This window comes from Marasmius oreades, chromosome 5, assembly GCF_018924745.1.
Source record: "Marasmius oreades isolate 03SP1 chromosome 5, whole genome shotgun sequence".
Taxonomy (NCBI): Eukaryota; Fungi; Basidiomycota; class Agaricomycetes; order Agaricales; family Marasmiaceae; genus Marasmius; species Marasmius oreades.
The window spans coordinates 1,143,890-1,159,550 of NC_057327.1; the positions used below are offsets into that span (position 1 = coordinate 1,143,890).

The following is a 15,661-nucleotide window of genomic DNA, read 5'->3' on the forward strand; positions in this document are numbered from 1 at the left end:
TATGTAAATAAGCGCTAGTTTAAAAAAACTCCCAGTCCGCTTTGACCTGCCCTCAACTCAACTTTTTCGCACGTCATTTCGTGCGCCTCTGTGGAATACCAGAACCTCTATACGATAGTCACCTTTGGTACGCCATAGGAATACGGTCACTTGGATCCACCACTTCCCCGAGCTGCAATAAGAAGATCTGGTCGTTAAATCAAGAGTGCGCACAGGTGACTTTTCATGCGAAACAAGCAACACAATCGGTATGTGAAGCCTACATAGGCACAACTAAACGCCATATAAAGACAGCTCGAATGCTCTAAATATGTTATATCAGATCGATAGAACCCGGAGGAAATGTCCGTGTCCTCAAGCCACTTTGCCATGGTGCTCTAAATATGTGAACGTCGGATGACTGCCCTTGTGATACAAATTCAGCGCTCGAGTACCGGGTTATAAATCCTCGCAAGTTCTTCACGCCCATCCACTCCCCGGAATCCAAACATGCGGGCATACTATCGAGACACATCTACAGCCAACCTCAATTTACCGCACGACTCTGGTCGAACGGTTTCTGAAGACAAACTAGTTGCTCTAGGACTCAAATTTTGGACTTTGGAAGGTACCGACTCCCAGTGCAAGGACAAGCTGAGGCAAGTCGGTGAAGGACTGGGGTTCGTCAGTGGTACCATGCAGGAGTATCTTTGGGAACTGCCAAATCCGGGGGCGCCAGGTGCTCCGGACACGGTGAGCCTTCAAACAAATTCTTGGTGACTGCTATACTCGCTTACACTCTGGTACCCCGAGCAGACTGCTCAGGAAAACCTTGATCAATTCTCCAAGGAGTAAGTTTGAGAAGCCCAAGCCTCCCCTGGTTTAACCCAGCCTCTTACTCTATCCGATAGGTTTGTGACTCACGTAGACACAATCGCTCTTGTTTTGAAAGGAACATGGTACTATGATTTCAAAGGTTACTACTTGCAATTTCCATCCGTGATTGGCTCCCCAGACTGACCTACTGGTCTGTTTAGAATCTGGTACAGGCACCTACATTCGCATCGTGTTGGGACCCAAAGAAGCATGTTTCTCTCCGCGAGGTGTCGTTGCCCAATTATTCACCCACGCGGATACCTCCCATCATACCACGGTTTTCAACCTTTACAAGGTCGCGGCTTTTTTTTTCGCGTTCTCTACTTTCCGATACTGATCAACTTATTCAACTTTTAGACGTCCCAGTCATTTGAGAAGCAAGCGTTGTACAAGCATGTTTAAAGATTTGCACAAACATTCCCCATCGTGTTGAGTATTTGAAAGGCGCCATCTGTCGCCACGAAACATTGTTTCGGAATGTATGTACTACAATCCGGTTCTGAATATGAATTTGTGGTATCGTTTTGTTTCTAGTGGGCTTGTGCATGGCGTATCAGGCCTCAGGCATTGGCATGTCCAACTGAACGAGACCGCGAATTATAGTACCTCATAGAACCGACGGGGCGTTAGATTGAGCCCCACCCCTGTGTATCTAGGTACGGAACACCCGCTATCAGGCGGAGGCGAATCAACCGATTATTAGCATTATTATTATAATTTATATAGGAGAGGTACTTCACCCGAAACAGTTGTGATACTTCTTGTGTTGCCGTAGTCTTTGGATTTCGAACTCCAAAATGAGTTGATAGTAGATGTTGTGCTCTCCGTTCAGACCGCTTGAATGTCTTTCTGTTTCAGTCTCCACCCAGAAATATGTAGATAGTACAATTGAAATCTGATAATTTGACCCACATGGAGCAACAGATATTGTGGTTAAAATTGAAAGATTCAACCTGCCCAGTGTTCAGCTGCTTGTTAGTCGTAATCTGGCGAGATGAAGCGAGGCGTACTTTCTTTTAGGGTCTGTCTCTGTGGTAATCGTTGTTACGGGCATGAGGTTCAACTTCAAACCTACAGGTCGAAGTTGCCATATGCGTAACATATTTTACAATCGGTTAGCAGTCAACTATAATACAGATCACACACATACGGTTAACGAATCCCACCTCACTCAAGCTCCGGCGATCTTTTGTTTGACACGATTGTCGAGCTCGTTTTCCTTCGGAAACAGATCTCCGATGTCTATACATCCTTGCTCTGCAATCCAAGCAGCGAGTTCTCCCTCTGACTTTCCCTCGAGTTCACTGAGCACACCGATTTCCCTGCGAATAGCGGAATCCTGAGGTTGAAGTGCATGGGCAGCTTCAAAATCACGACGAGCATTCGACAAGTTGCCCAATCGATAATGGTGCTTGACCTCGACGGAAATACGCCTTTGCTTGATTATAATCGTGCTCCAAACAAAAGGTTGCATCGAGCACGACGGTCTTGAATAGCTTGAGCTCTGAGGGATTCAAGTCTGTCAGATTCGATGGCCTACAAGAAGGTCAGATAAAAATCACTCAATGCAGCCGCAGACCTGTTAAGGGGATACAACGGTTCATGTTCGCTGATCTCAATACACGCGCTGTACGCGACGAACGCATCTTCAAAATCCCCCTTCCGAAAAGCGTCGTTACCGTTCTCTTTGATCTTAGCAGATTCAGCGTCTGCCTCGGCCCATTCGCGTTTCTCGCGCATCATCCTTTCCTCCATGGTCTCGCCGCGTCTTTTAGCGTCTGCTATGTCTTCTTTCATCATTTTCAAAAAGCCCTCCATCATTTTGGGATTCTTGTTGATCTGAGATAACACTTGGGTTGGTGCAGTTCCTGCATTGAGTCTGGCTCCAACACCTTCGGTACCCAAGCTGAAGGACGCTACAGGGACAGATAAAGAGATCGGATCAGAACGATGATGGGTAGTAAGGAAGGTGAACAAAAAGAAGAGTATTCTTGCAATACCTGGGTCGTAAGGGTTCAAAGGATCATTAGCCTTGAATTTGGGGTCTGACATGTTGGAGGGTGTTGAATAGAGCTCAGCTCGAACCGAGACTCTCGTGTTCACACGACCATGCCCGAGCTGTCCGAGCATCCCTCGCCATGGGTAATGTTAAGTAAGTTGCACGCGAAAAAATGGCTTTGCACCCATCGTGATGGCCACAAGGATAAGTTGGGTATTTGTCCCGTTCCAGCTGAAGTCGTATCTTCCATGTATCGGGATTTTCCGAAATTACCCACACGACCCAATCCCGATCAAATTGAATATCATGATCTGATGTACAGGTTGTACCTGACCTTGCGTGTCGACTGAACATCCGTTTTTCAGAGCTCCCTCCCCGGTACCTCTCTCTCACCACGTTCGTTCAATAAAAACACTCTGAATCTGGAGTTTAACTAGTACAGATACTAATGGTCTGGTATGCCAAAGCCGAAGAAGGAATACTCATGGGAATTACAAGTCCGAAGTGCATCTAGGCTCTTGAAAATTTTGACAACACCAGCCCGGTGATAGTAGGCGCTGGCCATGGATATAAGTATAACCTGTATGCAAAAAATGGCTTCGTAACCTTCGTGATGACCACAGTTGACACTTCAAACTGGCGGGTACGTGCCCACTTTGTCAAAATCTCTGCACGTTCAAGTTGAACGTTTTCCAGAAACCGGTGATAACATCCTCTGTGCAAGACAGGATCCAGATTGCGCTCACAGCACTGGAACAGTCTGTCCAAACCCTTTCTTCCGATGGTCAATTTGGTGAGCCTTACTCATTCATCAAAGAGACTGCAGCTTACAAGTCAACTTTTAGTCTCGAAATACTACCAGTCTGGATTATTGTACTCTCAGATGGCCGAGTTTGACCGTATATCTAATCAGACATTGTACAAGGACAAACTGTTGAGTTTTTTCCAGTCGAGGGAGAATGAAAGAGAGGGGTCGTACGTGTTCGAGCGGTTTCGTATGGATTCAATACACTCACATCTCTCCTTATTTTGCAGTTTGAAGCCTGTCAGTATCAATCTCACACCTTTGAACCCTAGCTCAATATTCCTGTCGCTGCTCAGTTTCTTAGAGATGGCCTGCAAGTTACCTTCGCCTTTTATTCTATAACCCATCCTGATCCGCCGTCTAGCACCTACGGATATGCAGCTGCACGCTCCTATTCTGTATACAATGAAATTGCATTTCTCAACTTTGCGATAAACTGGTGGAAGTGGGCCTCATCATCGACCATCACGGATAGCGAAGTCATCTCAGGAGCCGTCGCTGGAAAGAACTTCACCTTACAAACGCATTGCATGAATAGTCAGTCCTCTTTTCTTTGTCAAAGCTTTGTCGCTCATACGGCTGTGATCTCTTCAAAATTCAAGATCCTGTCACTGGAGGGACGTTTGATGTTCGTAGTTCAAGTTTGTGACTATGCGAACAAGATACTTACCGGCTACTGACATCCGTTCAGACTCTTGACCCAACCAATGCCGTTGTATCGTTATTATCGTCTGAGTGAGTCAACGTCATCCTCGCGAACCGTCGTGACACAAGCTGACACAAGTATCTGCCAGCTATTACTTCATGTACGGTTCCAACAGCCTTGTATGCACGCATTTTTTTGTTAAAGTAATCGATATACTAGATTATCTGGCCTACTTGCAGAAGCGACACCATCGAACAAAACCTACCTCGAATTCGCTACGCAGTCCTTCAACTTTATTCGATCCCAGCTGTTCACGTCATCGGAATACCTCCCGCAAAACTCGATATCCTTGGACTCACAAGACTCGACAAAGTGTACGACTGCTGCATCTGGTGACTCAGTCAATGTTGGAGCATGGATTGAGGGGCTCACTGTCATCAATCGTATTGCTGATGATGCGAGTCACGAACAACTGTGGGTGAACGATTTCATAACTACAAGGAACGCTCTTACTCATACTGCAGTACCTTCTCGGGTTTTTAGCGTGCAAGGGAGCGTCATGAGCGCCATAACCAAGAGCGATTGGCATACCAGCGATCAAATTCTTTTAAGCCCAGGTAAACACATCCTCATGGTGATCTGGCTTCCGGAACTTGACGTTTGGACACTTTTTCTCTCATGGACAGGGACTCTGATGGGTAATATCAATCTCCCCCGTGGGCTTGCCGCCATTTACCAGAACACTAAATCACTCGAACTCCGCGCCGACATCGAGAAGTATCTGGCAGTTCAGGTATATATAATATATTTCTGTTTTCTCTCCGTTTGATCAAGTTCTAACATGTCGTTCCCGGTCAGTACAACGCCATCCTGGATCTGAGCACTGTCAACGGCAGCAACACCTATAGCTATAATTGGACTGGACCACCAATGACGGATCCCGCTTTCGATTTTGATGCGCAAGTTACTGCGCAGGGCGTTTTAATCGCCGCAATTACCCTTTCAGGCCCTGGTTCTGGCAATCCAAACACGTCAACTAGCTCAAGCTCCTCACACTCTTCGTCTGTGAAGGCCATTGTGGGGGGTGTAGTGGGGGGTGTTGCCGGTCTCGTTGTCGCCCTGGGGCTCTTTCTCTACTTGCGACATCGTCGTACTAAAGAGATGAGTAAACGTGGAGGCCCAATGGACATAAGCCCGTATGGAATCAATGAAATAAGAGGTGATACTATTGTAGGGACATCCTCCGCAATTCGGGAAAAGGGACAACCACTCCGCCAAGTGTCCGGTGATCACCAACCAGTAGCGGAAGGACCGTCATTATCAAGAAGTGAGGGAGATCGAGATCACCAACTACCCGTAGCGGAAGGACCGTCATTGCCGAGGAGTGAAGGAGATCAGGACAACGAGCAGCCACCCCGCATAAACGATGTTATCCAAAGGCTCCAAACTGACATGCATCGTGTGCTTCAGGTTTTGCATCGGAGGCCGGATGGAGATTCCGAAAGTGTTGGCACACAGGATATGCCACCGGAGTATCCAGGAAGGTAGTCGCATTGATTATTGCGTGAGTCTTTCAATCGACCCCTCTTTAGAAGAATTTAGACACTGAGTAGATGAATCTTTCACAGCCTCCAACGGGGGAGTTGGACATCTAAACAAACGTAGACAGACCACGCTCCTCAACTCGTTCTTCATCGCAAGATTGAGACTGTTCTTATAACACAAAGATAGCTGGGAGGCCATCGTCTCCACGTCTTTGTCTTTGTTGTTGTGTACGGGTCCAACCAGTGTGTGGATGATGTGTTTTCTTTCGTTGATTTCGTGAGTTTCTTGAGTTTTTGGGTAATATCATCGATCAAAAATAAATCGAAGCTCGCAGAGGTAGATTGTATCCCTCGGTAATCTTCGCTTCACCAATTTTGGCACCGTTGAGCGTCATACCGCTCTAGACCTAGAGCGGGCGTCGGGATGATGTGATAAATGAAAATGTATGGACGCTCACATTCTTCGGGAAATCTTCTCTCGGCAACTCTGTGTATTGTTCCATCCACTGAGATCTTCGTGAAGTTCGTCAGGAACGACTCGGATGCGTGAGGGGGCACGAACTTGATGTTGAAACTTACCTGCACCCAACAGACTCTGATTCGCGGCATTAATGACGATACCATCTACCTCCAACTTTGTTATAACACCCCGCCATAGCGAGAATCTTTCCTGACAACTTTTTAGGGATATACTTTGCCTTTTGCACTCTTTTTATGGTTGAATAAGCGTAGAGGTTTGTTAGAGTCGGAGTTTTGAGGAGTTTGCAGATGTCGTCGGACGCATGCGCACGCGCCTCTGATTCCGAGGTTCTTCCCCAGCCAATCAGAATAGTTGATGCTTCACGATTACGGACGAATAAAACAGGTAGGAGAACCGTCCAATTCTACCTAACTATGACTGATATGGTTGTCTGCACTCTAGAAAGTATGTATGTATACGGGATCCGAGTCCATGGGTCAAAAGTATAAGTGCAAGGTTGAGGTTAGTTCAAGTTATCTGATAAGGACCCCTCCTCTATGCCCGAGATGTCCTCGTAACACACACTAGCCGTCGATATAAAAGCTGTATGCGAGAAATAGCCTTATTTCTTCGTCCATCGTGATGACCACGGTCGACACCTCAAACTGGCGGGTACGTGCCCATTATATGCCAAATATATACGCACATTCAGCTAAGCGGAAGGATTTCCAGAAACCGATGATAACATCCTCTGTGCAGGATAGGACCCGACTTGCCCTTGCGGCATTGGAGCAGTCTGTCCGAAAGCTTTCTTCAGACGGACAATTCGGTGAGCTTTACTTATTGATCTTGAGACTTTGGTTGACAAGTCGAATTTTCAGTCCCGAAATACTACTACCAGTGTGGATTACTGTACTCTCAGATGGCCGAGTTTGACCGTATCTCTAATCAGAAATTGTACAAGGACAAACTGTTGAGTTTCCTCCAGTCGAGGGAGAATGAAAGAGAGAGGTACGTACGTGTTTGAGCGGTTCTGTATAGCATCAATACACTTACATCTCGCAGATTGAACCCTGTCAGTATCGATCTCACATCTTTTGAACCATAGCTCAATATTCCCGTCGCTGTTCAGTATCTTCGAGATGGCCTGCAAGTTTCCTTCGCCGTTATTCTATAACTCATCCTGATATACTGTCTAGTACCTACGGATATGCAGCTGCACGCTCCTATTCCGTATACAAAGAAATTGCGTTTCTCAACTTTGCGATAAACTGGTGGAATTGGGCCTCAGCATGGACCATCACGGATAGCGAAGTCATCTCAGGAGCCGTCGCTGGAAAGAACTTAACCATTCAAACACATTGCATGAACAGTCCGTCTTCTTTTCTTTGTCAAAGCTTTGTCGTTCATACGGCTGTGATCTCTTCAAAATTCAAGATCCTGTTGCTGGAGGGACGTTTGATGTTCGTAGTTTGCTTTGTGCACAAGGTACCTAGTTACCCAGGTGGCTGACATCTGGCATTCAGTCTATTAACCCAAGCGATGCCATTGTATCGCTAATACCGTCTGGGTGAGTCGATGTAACCATCGTGAACCGTGACAGAAGTTGACTCTATTGGCAAGTTATTACTTCATGTACGAGTTCGACCAGCCCTCCATGCACGCATGGTTTTTTTGTTAAGGCAGTAGATGTCCTAGATTATCTGGCCTACTTGGAGAAGCGACCTCATCAAACAAAACCTACCTCGGATCCGCTATGCAGTCCTTCAACTTCATTCGATCCCAACTGTTCACGTCATCGGAATATCTCCCGCAAAACTCGATATCCTTGAACTCACAAGACCCAAGAAAGTGTACGACTTCGATATCTACCGACTCGGCCAATGTTGGGGCATGGATTGAGGGGCTCGCTGTCTTCAACTATATCGCTGATGATGCGAGTCGTGAACAACTGTAAGTGAACGATTCATGAGTACAAAGAATGCTATTACTCACGGTGCAGCGTCGTTTCGGAATGTTAGCATGCAAGGAAGTCTCAGGAGCGCCATAACCAAGAGCGATTGGCATACCAGTGATCAAATTCTTTCAAGCCCAGGTAAACACACATCCATGGTGGTTTTGGCTTCCGGAAGAACACTTTTTCACTCATGTACAGAAACTCTAATGGGTAATCTCAACCTCCCCCGCGGGCTTGCAGCCGTATACCAACGCACTCAATCCCCTGAACTCCGCGCCGATATTGAGAAGTATCTGGCAGTTCAGGTATATACCTCTGCTTTCTCTCCATTCTCCGTTTTGTACAGATTCTAAAATGACGTTCCCGATCAGTACAACGCCATCCTGGATCTAAGCACTGCCGACGGTAGCAACACTTATAGCTATAATTGGTCTGGACCACCAACGAATCCTACTTTCGATTTCGAAGCGCAAATTACTGTGCAAGGCATTTTAATAACCGCAATTACCCTTAGTTCTGGTTCAATTCGCTCAGTCTCCTCACACTCTTCGTCTGTGAAGGCCATTGTGGGGGGTGTAGTGGGGGGTATTGTCGGCCTCGTTCTTGTCGCCCTGGGACTCTATCTCTACTTGCGACATCGTAGTACCAAAGAGACAAATAAACGGGGGAGTACAAGAAACATAAGCATGGATGGAAATGAAACAAGAGATGATATTGAAACAAGAGGTGATACTGGAACGAGAGGTGATACTGAGGCGAGAGATGGTACTGAAACGAGAGGTGATACTGGAACGGGGGGTGGTACTGAGACGAGAGATAATACTGAAACGAGAGGTGATACTGAAACAAGAGGTGATACTGAAACAAGAGGTGATACTGAAACAATATCCCCAAGCTCAATGGGCGCAGTTCGGGAGAAGGAACAACCACTGCATTACGTATCCAGTAACCACCAACTCGCGCTAACGGAGGGACCGTCAGTGTCAGGAAGTGAAAGAGATCAAGGCAACGAGCAGCTACACGAAGTTATTCAAAGGCTCAGAGCTGACATGCATCGGGTACTTCGGGTACTGAACCAGGGGTTGGATAGACCTTCTGAAAACGTTGGCACACAGGATATGCCACCGGAGTATCCGGGAAGGTAGTACTAGTCGTAATGATTGCTTCGTGAGTATTTCAATTGACCCCTCTAAAGCATTTCGAGACCGAGTAAATGGATTGTTCACAGCCTTCCAACGGGGGAGTTGGACATCTAGCTTTTTCGGTCCCATTACAAATGCCATCTACGTTCACCCACTTCAAGGCGGGAGTTTCGCCTCACGTAAATCATCCTTAAACACAAAACTAGGATCGACCCAAGTAACGCGAACCCGGCGTTTGTATAGTGTCCAGTGGGATATCCTGGTGACTCGCTTGCTTTGTAGATGTAGACACCTATAAGATCCAAACGAATATTTCAGATTCGGTCGGTCAGACATAGTCCGTTGAGATACATACCGAGAATCTGTCCAATACTCCCGAGAGAGACATTCAACGGAACACTCAGTGTAGCAGACGCTGTGGTCCTCAGATTTCCGGTAAGCCATGAAAGCAGTGGTGGTATGCTTGAGAAGGAGAATGATACGGCGATACAGAGTGCAATGTATCGGGATTTGAATGAGGTTGGTTGAAGTGCACCTGGAGAAAACGGAGAGATGAGTACTTGAGTCTTTAGGATCCGAGAGGACTCTGATGATCACCGTCTCACCTTCGACTATAAAGCACACACCCGCAATGAACAACGACGTAGCGCTACACCAAGAGCGCGCTTCATGTTTATCACCGAGCCATGCTACAGTAACGGTGACCACGAATGCAATGGCGTAGGGTGGAACTGTGAACAGTTGGGCGTCGAGGCCATGGTAACCGAGGCCAGCTACAATGGTAGGAGTAAAGAGCGAAATGCTCGAGAATGGGACGGAGATACAGAACATACTGGTAAGTACCGGGGCCTCAGTCAGCGATAATTTGACGGGAAGGGATCAAGCAGGGTGACGTACAGCATGTAGTGAACATACAGCCTCCACTCAACCAAAGTCTCCTTCGTGTCTTTCCAGGTTATTTTATCATGACCTAATGAAGCGACGCCTTTGAGTCTCCCAATTACGATATCCCTTTCGGTAGGACTGAGCCACTGGGCGATTTCCGGGTAGTCAGGAAAGAAGAAAAAGACGAGGACGGCCAAGACGCAAGATGGGGCGCCTTCTATGAAGAACAACCATCTCCAAGCTTGTAAACCTTGTACACCGTTCAATCTTCCTATTCCAAATGCGATGGCGCCACCAAATGCACCTCCAAGGGTGGCACATGCAACGATAAGAGCTGCGCGTAGAGCGCGTTCCTCTGGTCTATACCTGAAAATAGTCGGCGTCAGGAACAAAACAACAGAAGGGGGGTCCAGTTCGTAAACCCACCAAAATGTCAACAAATAAATCAGTCCCGGAAACAATCCCGCCTCAAACATGCCCAACAGAAACCTTAGAGCCATCAGCTGAGCAGAATTACGAACGGCACCCAGACAGAGCGTCACGGAACCCCAACCTAACATCAAAAAAGCAATCCAGTGGCTTGGACGAAACTTCTTGAGTAAGTAATTGGAGGGGGTTTCGAATAGAATGTAGGAGACGAGAAAGACCATTAGCGCAGTGTTGAAATCGGGGTTCGAAATGTGTGTGGTCTGTTGGAGGGAAGAGTTGACATCGCTGTTGAGGACTTTCGCGTTACCCTGGTAAGGTAAGTCGATTGTCCATCAGAGTCCGATCGAGAAAAATGAAGAAACGCAGATGCAACTAACGATATTGGAGCGATCCAAGAAGCATATAAGATAGATGAACATCGAAGAAGGTACAATGCGAACATCAATGCGATACACAAGCCTGAATGAGAGAATGCGTGGCTAGACGATCAGCTCCCTTGGACAAGATCGTTAATTAGAAATGAGCCTAACCTTGACGCAAGTTCTGAATCGATGGGGGATTGTGAAAGTGAGCTTTCGCACTCCTTTTCGGAGGATGCCACCTCATATTCCGGCTTTCCTGGATCTTCAATGTGGTTCGCTCGGGGTCGCTTTGAGAACATGTTTGTAAGAATTTTGGTTGAGGGAGGAAGAAAAAAAGAGAGAAAACGCACACCTCAGCGAGCGAATATCATGATGCAGAGTAATGTGCCAGGTGACTAGGGAGGATACTAGTCACCCGCTTTTGAGTGAGGTACAGCCCTGTGAATCCAGCCTATGTTTTCACACCAAGCGGTAAATTGGACACCGTTAGTCAGATGGAAGAACACTAGTCAGATTGAGTTCTTTGTATCTTTGAACTAGTAGACCGTGATGTAATTTGGAGAGGTGACGCTTGGACATTTTATTGGAATGACTAATTATAGATCGACGAGGCAGAATCTTGTTCGTAACATTGCGAAGAAAGAAGGTGAAGCAGTGGCACTTGAGACTCAACTTTCGGAGCGAGCAAGGCTGAATGTAGTCAGAAATCGCGCGATAAGATAGTCTTCTTGGAGGCGCAAGAAGAGGAGAAGAAGAAAGGAAGGAGGAGATATACTAGATCAGGTTTGTCACTGTTTGGTGGCACGTGAAAAGGCGCGTCTGGAAAGGGAAACGAGAAACCGCCTGAGCGCGTGAGGGCGCTAATCTCTGTCGCTATCTTATCCTCTGATTCGAGGCTCGTGCCTTGCCGGAATGTCATATCACATTGGCCGTAGCCAGACTAGCCAGGGGTGAACGTTTGAACAACCCATTTCCCACGAGGCTCAGATCCTTACTATGGCCAATCCCATTCTACCTAGTCTCGATAACAAGATCGGCTACCTTCGAGGATACCTGGAAACAAAAGGATGTTCCAACATTGATCCCACTATCGCTGCTCACCAGGGCATAGCACACATGCTCTGTTGCTGGGGGCACCGAGCCTTCTCCAACTGGCACCGAGCTCTCCTCAGATGGTAGCGTCCTACAACAACCCTTTCCTTGGCCATGGAGTCATTTCCGTTCAATCTGAATATCTCGAACTCGAAAGGTGCGTAATGAACCAGTACGCTTCTGACTGTAAAAATTGACGCAATAGCCGCGGTGCCCTTGTTACTGGGACGCCTGGGATTGGTGCGTCCAGTTCTCACTCCATCCACACGTTCCTGATCTGATAGTTCAAACAGGCAAATCAGTGTTTCTTATCTACTATCTTCTGGCTAAAATATTAGCTCGCAAACAACCGGTATTCTTCCATATCCAAGCTAATACATTTGTCTTTCTTGGACCCGAAGTGACAGATGTGTACGCCGTTCCCAACTCTTCCGATGTCTTGGGATCTGTATATGTGTCTGACATGCTTTTCCCGATAGACATGGATTGGACTAGTGCAGCAAACCCCGCGTTCATGGAAACGCCGAATATGCTTTACTCGGTTGGGACGGCGGCGCCCACGTCTTCCCCGAACCCACAATTACAACGACTTAAGACTTGGTGAAAGCAATTACGAATCACTCCGCTGATGATGAACCCACCCGATGTTGCGGATGTTGTCAGAATGTAAGCTTTCGCATTAAAGTTCTGTGGTCATGTTCTAGTCTGAAACAAATACTTTAGCTTCACCCATGCATATCCCAGGTCAGGGCTTACAGCGCCAAAAATGGAGAACTTTATCCGCCTCTTGATTCAAACCTTCAATGTGGACCTCCGTCATTTCGACAGGATCTTCTCTGAACTTCGGTTTGACTCACACCTACCCGCTGTTTTGTCCAAAGCGATTCGGGAATTTGTGGATGATGTCCGGAGTGCTCTTGACGACCTGAAAGCTGAAGACGTCGCTTCGCTGCTACGCGGTAGTTCAGACTCTCCCCAGTACTCCCATCGACTTATTGCCTCATACCGAAGGCGACCACTCTTACTGCCGACTCATTTACACCTTGAGCCTAATCACACTCTGCGACATGAAGTCCAATCTTCCTTCGTAGTGAACCTACTCTGCAAGGCCTGGACAAAGCAAGCCGACAAGATGCGGACAATTATGGAGACGTTACTTAGCTCCGACATGAAGATGGCAGCAGCTCTCAGCTGGCTTTTCGAGGCCAAAGGACACACTCATATCGTCACCAACCAGTGCCTGATGACGGAGACATGGGTTGGAACAAACAAAACCTGTCTGAGTCAAGCCGAGCATGCCCAGTCCATGGAGATCGGTCCACGGGCCATGACGCTCTATGACTCTACCTCCGACCCTTCAACGACTTGCGAGCAGAACGCTTATTATGTCCCCATCCAGGTCAACAATCCCTTCTTTGACTCTTTTCTAGCTGGCAAGGACTTTGGCGCTGTGTTTCAAATGACCGGTAACGGCACTAAAAACTACTACTAGGTGCAGCAAAGCACACTCCAAGCACGAAGTGCGCAAAACCAAACCCAACACTAGCAATTAGCGTAGTTGATTTGTGGAGGTCGGTATCAATGGACGCTCTCAGCAAGGTTCACTGAGAACTCTAAGATATGACTTCAAGGGTGGGGCTTTATATGGTTCAAAACAAATTCAAATTCTGTGTTCACAAGTCAAAATGACAAAGGCTTTCTACGAAGTTCACTACTTCGAGGAGGTGTTCAATTCTTTCTAAGTTCAAATAGAACTATCAAATTCAATTCAAATTCGAGTCAAAGCGACTCTACAAGTTCAAGGTTTCCAAGTACCAAAGTGGCAACAAATTCAAATCAAATTCAAAGTTCAAATCCAATCTTTTCCAAATACAAACACCAACTTCAAAGAAGTGGGGCAAAGTATGAGCCAGAGTCCCCTAGTGAAAGCACTTAGGCTTCTGTCGTAGGTTACTGGGGAAAATACTGCTGCTACCATCCTCCCTTATATACGCCTTTTCGAATAAATAATAATCAAACGTCGAAGATATGGTAAAAAGTCGAAAATATAGAGAAATCCCTTTCAGAGATACCAAAGTACCCTTAATCAGGTATAGTACATGTCAATTAGATATAAAACTGTCCAGAATATAGTATTCCTTATCCCTTTTCCTCATATCTTCTTTATTCCTGTTCCGAGTCGGATATCTTTGACATTTGCATGTGGATACATCCTGACCCCTTTTTGTTTCCAAGGCGAGTCCCCATGTGCTCCCTTGTTCTCTCTTGTTCTATCCGATCTGGAATAGTCCAAAACTGCTCGATCTACATTCCAGGGATCGTCCCTATGGTTCTTTCCTGGTAGAATGTCCTTTCTGACCGGACATCGTCGACATCCGCCCCTTTTCTTGTTTCCAGCTGTAAGTTACAGCCACCAGCATTGTTTCTGTTCCTTAAGTCCGAAGTGGACTTTAGATAGTTACATCCGTCCGATTGTTACTTCCAGATGTACTTCTAAGAGTTGTTTCCGTCTTTTCAACCAATATCGAAGAAATCAATAAATTGATAGTAAAATCAAGTGTCCCCATGTTTGCTACAGGTAATTGCGAGTGAGACGAGGCCTATCCAAATGAACGAAGGTTTTTAAAGGCTGCTTCATCAGTTCCTACAGGTTTCGGAACGTCGAAGACTCTCATCTATAGGGTGTTTCGTACTTTCTGTACTTCGGATAACCCGCAAATAGACCCGTGCTTTGACTAGCAGCTTGGGCTTGCTCTAATCCTCATATTATGTTCCCATTTTGATTATATTATATATAAAAATGTTAAAAATGCGTTTATTTAGGTACTAGTAGATTATATCCGCGATACCGGATCAGGCACACACAGCTTCAAAACTACATACCTCAAGCTGCTTCAAAAGCGGCTTGAGGCGATCTGTGGCAAACCACCATCTGGCTTTCATTTTATCCTTGTTGTCCAGAGGGGCAAGAAAATCCAGATCCGTATATCAGATACCGCTGTTACTCGGATGTTCAGGTACTATACACTGCCCCTGGCCTCTCAGTCACTTGGACTTCAAAACCCTGAAGCAGTGTTGAAGGAGAATGGCATGGGTGGTATGATAGGTGAGGTGGAGCCTGATGTTGATGAATATGTCGAGGATGGCGAAACAGTGGATGATGGGGACATAGTCATGGATTGGATATGACCTCAAGAGGATGAATGTCTTCCTTTTCTTTTCTCCCAGACTTCCATCCCCTATATCCCAATTAATCCGTAGTAATCTGTAACTTCGACCAAGAGCAAATAAGTTACGAGAATGAAAAGAGAAATGTCTAGTATGATTTCTTGATCATGATTGAAAAATAAATAAATAAACAAAGGTGGTACAGAATGAATAGATTAACGCCGATGCTGCCACGACCCCTCGAGCTGCCTTGTTTCTCTGCGCCAATTAAAATTCGCTAGGTTATAAAATCAATTAACACTAATTAGCACTTAATC

The 15,661-nt window shown here is 46.3% G+C and overlaps 8 protein-coding genes across 9 annotated transcripts; 6 read left to right on the forward strand and 2 right to left on the reverse strand.

The window, feature by feature from the left end:
* The first annotated feature begins 81 nt into the window (after positions 1–81).
* E1B28_008410 (uncharacterized protein) lies at positions 82–1,349 on the forward strand. The gene is made up of 6 exons (XM_043153214.1): positions 82–248; positions 295–732; positions 796–830; positions 891–955; positions 1,017–1,150; positions 1,213–1,349. Exons 2-6 carry the CDS (start codon positions 490–492, stop codon positions 1,255–1,257), a joined length of 522 nt encoding a protein of 173 aa, XP_043008498.1. The 5' UTR covers positions 82–248; positions 295–489; the 3' UTR covers positions 1,258–1,349.
* Positions 1,350–1,717: 368 nt separating this feature from the next.
* Positions 1,718–2,938, reverse strand: E1B28_008411 (uncharacterized protein). Of its 2 annotated transcripts, none has more exons than XM_043153216.1 (3): positions 2,006–2,909; positions 1,866–1,926; positions 1,718–1,808 (listed from the first exon to the last, which is right to left on the reverse strand). In XM_043153216.1, exon 1 carries the CDS (start codon positions 2,905–2,907, stop codon positions 2,392–2,394), a length of 516 nt encoding a protein of 171 aa, XP_043008500.1. In that variant the 5' UTR covers positions 2,908–2,909; the 3' UTR covers positions 1,718–1,808; positions 1,866–1,926; positions 2,006–2,391. The 2 variants fall into 2 exon arrangements, with proteins under 2 accessions (XP_043008500.1, XP_043008499.1); XM_043153215.1 differs by lacking the exons at positions 1,718–1,808; positions 1,866–1,926 and having other exon boundaries at positions 1,965–2,359; positions 2,418–2,771; positions 2,856–2,938.
* Positions 2,939–3,467: 529 nt separating this feature from the next.
* On the forward strand, positions 3,468–5,853 carry E1B28_008412 (uncharacterized protein; the record flags this gene model as incomplete). The annotated part of the gene is made up of 11 exons (XM_043153217.1): positions 3,468–3,497; positions 3,551–3,647; positions 3,700–3,829; positions 3,890–3,899; positions 3,932–4,196; positions 4,262–4,287; positions 4,351–4,394; positions 4,454–4,470; positions 4,545–4,922; positions 4,992–5,098; positions 5,164–5,853. The coding sequence occupies 11 exons, from the start codon at positions 3,468–3,470 to the stop codon at positions 5,851–5,853; spliced, it is 1,794 nt and encodes a 597-aa protein (XP_043008501.1).
* A 1,098-nt stretch (positions 5,854–6,951) lies between these two features.
* On the forward strand, positions 6,952–7,990 carry E1B28_008413 (uncharacterized protein; the record flags this gene model as incomplete). Its single annotated transcript, XM_043153218.1, has 9 exons — positions 6,952–6,981; positions 7,042–7,138; positions 7,191–7,320; positions 7,375–7,384; positions 7,442–7,458; positions 7,509–7,681; positions 7,747–7,772; positions 7,836–7,879; positions 7,933–7,990. 9 exons carry the CDS (start codon positions 6,952–6,954, stop codon positions 7,988–7,990), a joined length of 585 nt encoding a protein of 194 aa, XP_043008502.1.
* Positions 7,991–8,065: 75 nt separating this feature from the next.
* E1B28_008414 (uncharacterized protein) lies at positions 8,066–9,411 on the forward strand (the record flags this gene model as incomplete). The annotated part of the gene is made up of 4 exons (XM_043153219.1): positions 8,066–8,262; positions 8,331–8,404; positions 8,465–8,571; positions 8,638–9,411. The coding sequence occupies 4 exons, from the start codon at positions 8,066–8,068 to the stop codon at positions 9,409–9,411; spliced, it is 1,152 nt and encodes a 383-aa protein (XP_043008503.1).
* A 125-nt stretch (positions 9,412–9,536) lies between these two features.
* E1B28_008415 (uncharacterized protein) lies at positions 9,537–11,867 on the reverse strand (the record flags this gene model as incomplete). The annotated part of the gene is made up of 8 exons (XM_043153220.1): positions 11,435–11,867; positions 11,253–11,371; positions 11,100–11,181; positions 10,720–11,030; positions 10,306–10,659; positions 10,014–10,240; positions 9,764–9,943; positions 9,537–9,700 (listed from the first exon to the last, which is right to left on the reverse strand). Exons 3-8 carry the CDS (start codon positions 11,139–11,141, stop codon positions 9,537–9,539), a joined length of 1,278 nt encoding a protein of 425 aa, XP_043008504.1. The 5' UTR covers positions 11,142–11,181; positions 11,253–11,371; positions 11,435–11,867.
* Positions 11,868–12,256: 389 nt separating this feature from the next.
* Positions 12,257–12,671, forward strand: E1B28_008416 (uncharacterized protein; the record flags this gene model as incomplete). The annotated part of the gene is made up of 4 exons (XM_043153221.1): positions 12,257–12,333; positions 12,382–12,416; positions 12,470–12,587; positions 12,656–12,671. The coding sequence occupies 4 exons, from the start codon at positions 12,257–12,259 to the stop codon at positions 12,669–12,671; spliced, it is 246 nt and encodes an 81-aa protein (XP_043008505.1).
* Positions 12,672–12,804: 133 nt separating this feature from the next.
* On the forward strand, positions 12,805–13,668 carry E1B28_008417 (uncharacterized protein; the record flags this gene model as incomplete). The annotated part of the gene is made up of 2 exons (XM_043153222.1): positions 12,805–12,842; positions 12,900–13,668. The coding sequence occupies 2 exons, from the start codon at positions 12,805–12,807 to the stop codon at positions 13,666–13,668; spliced, it is 807 nt and encodes a 268-aa protein (XP_043008506.1).
* Between the last annotated feature and the right edge of the window lie 1,993 nt (positions 13,669–15,661).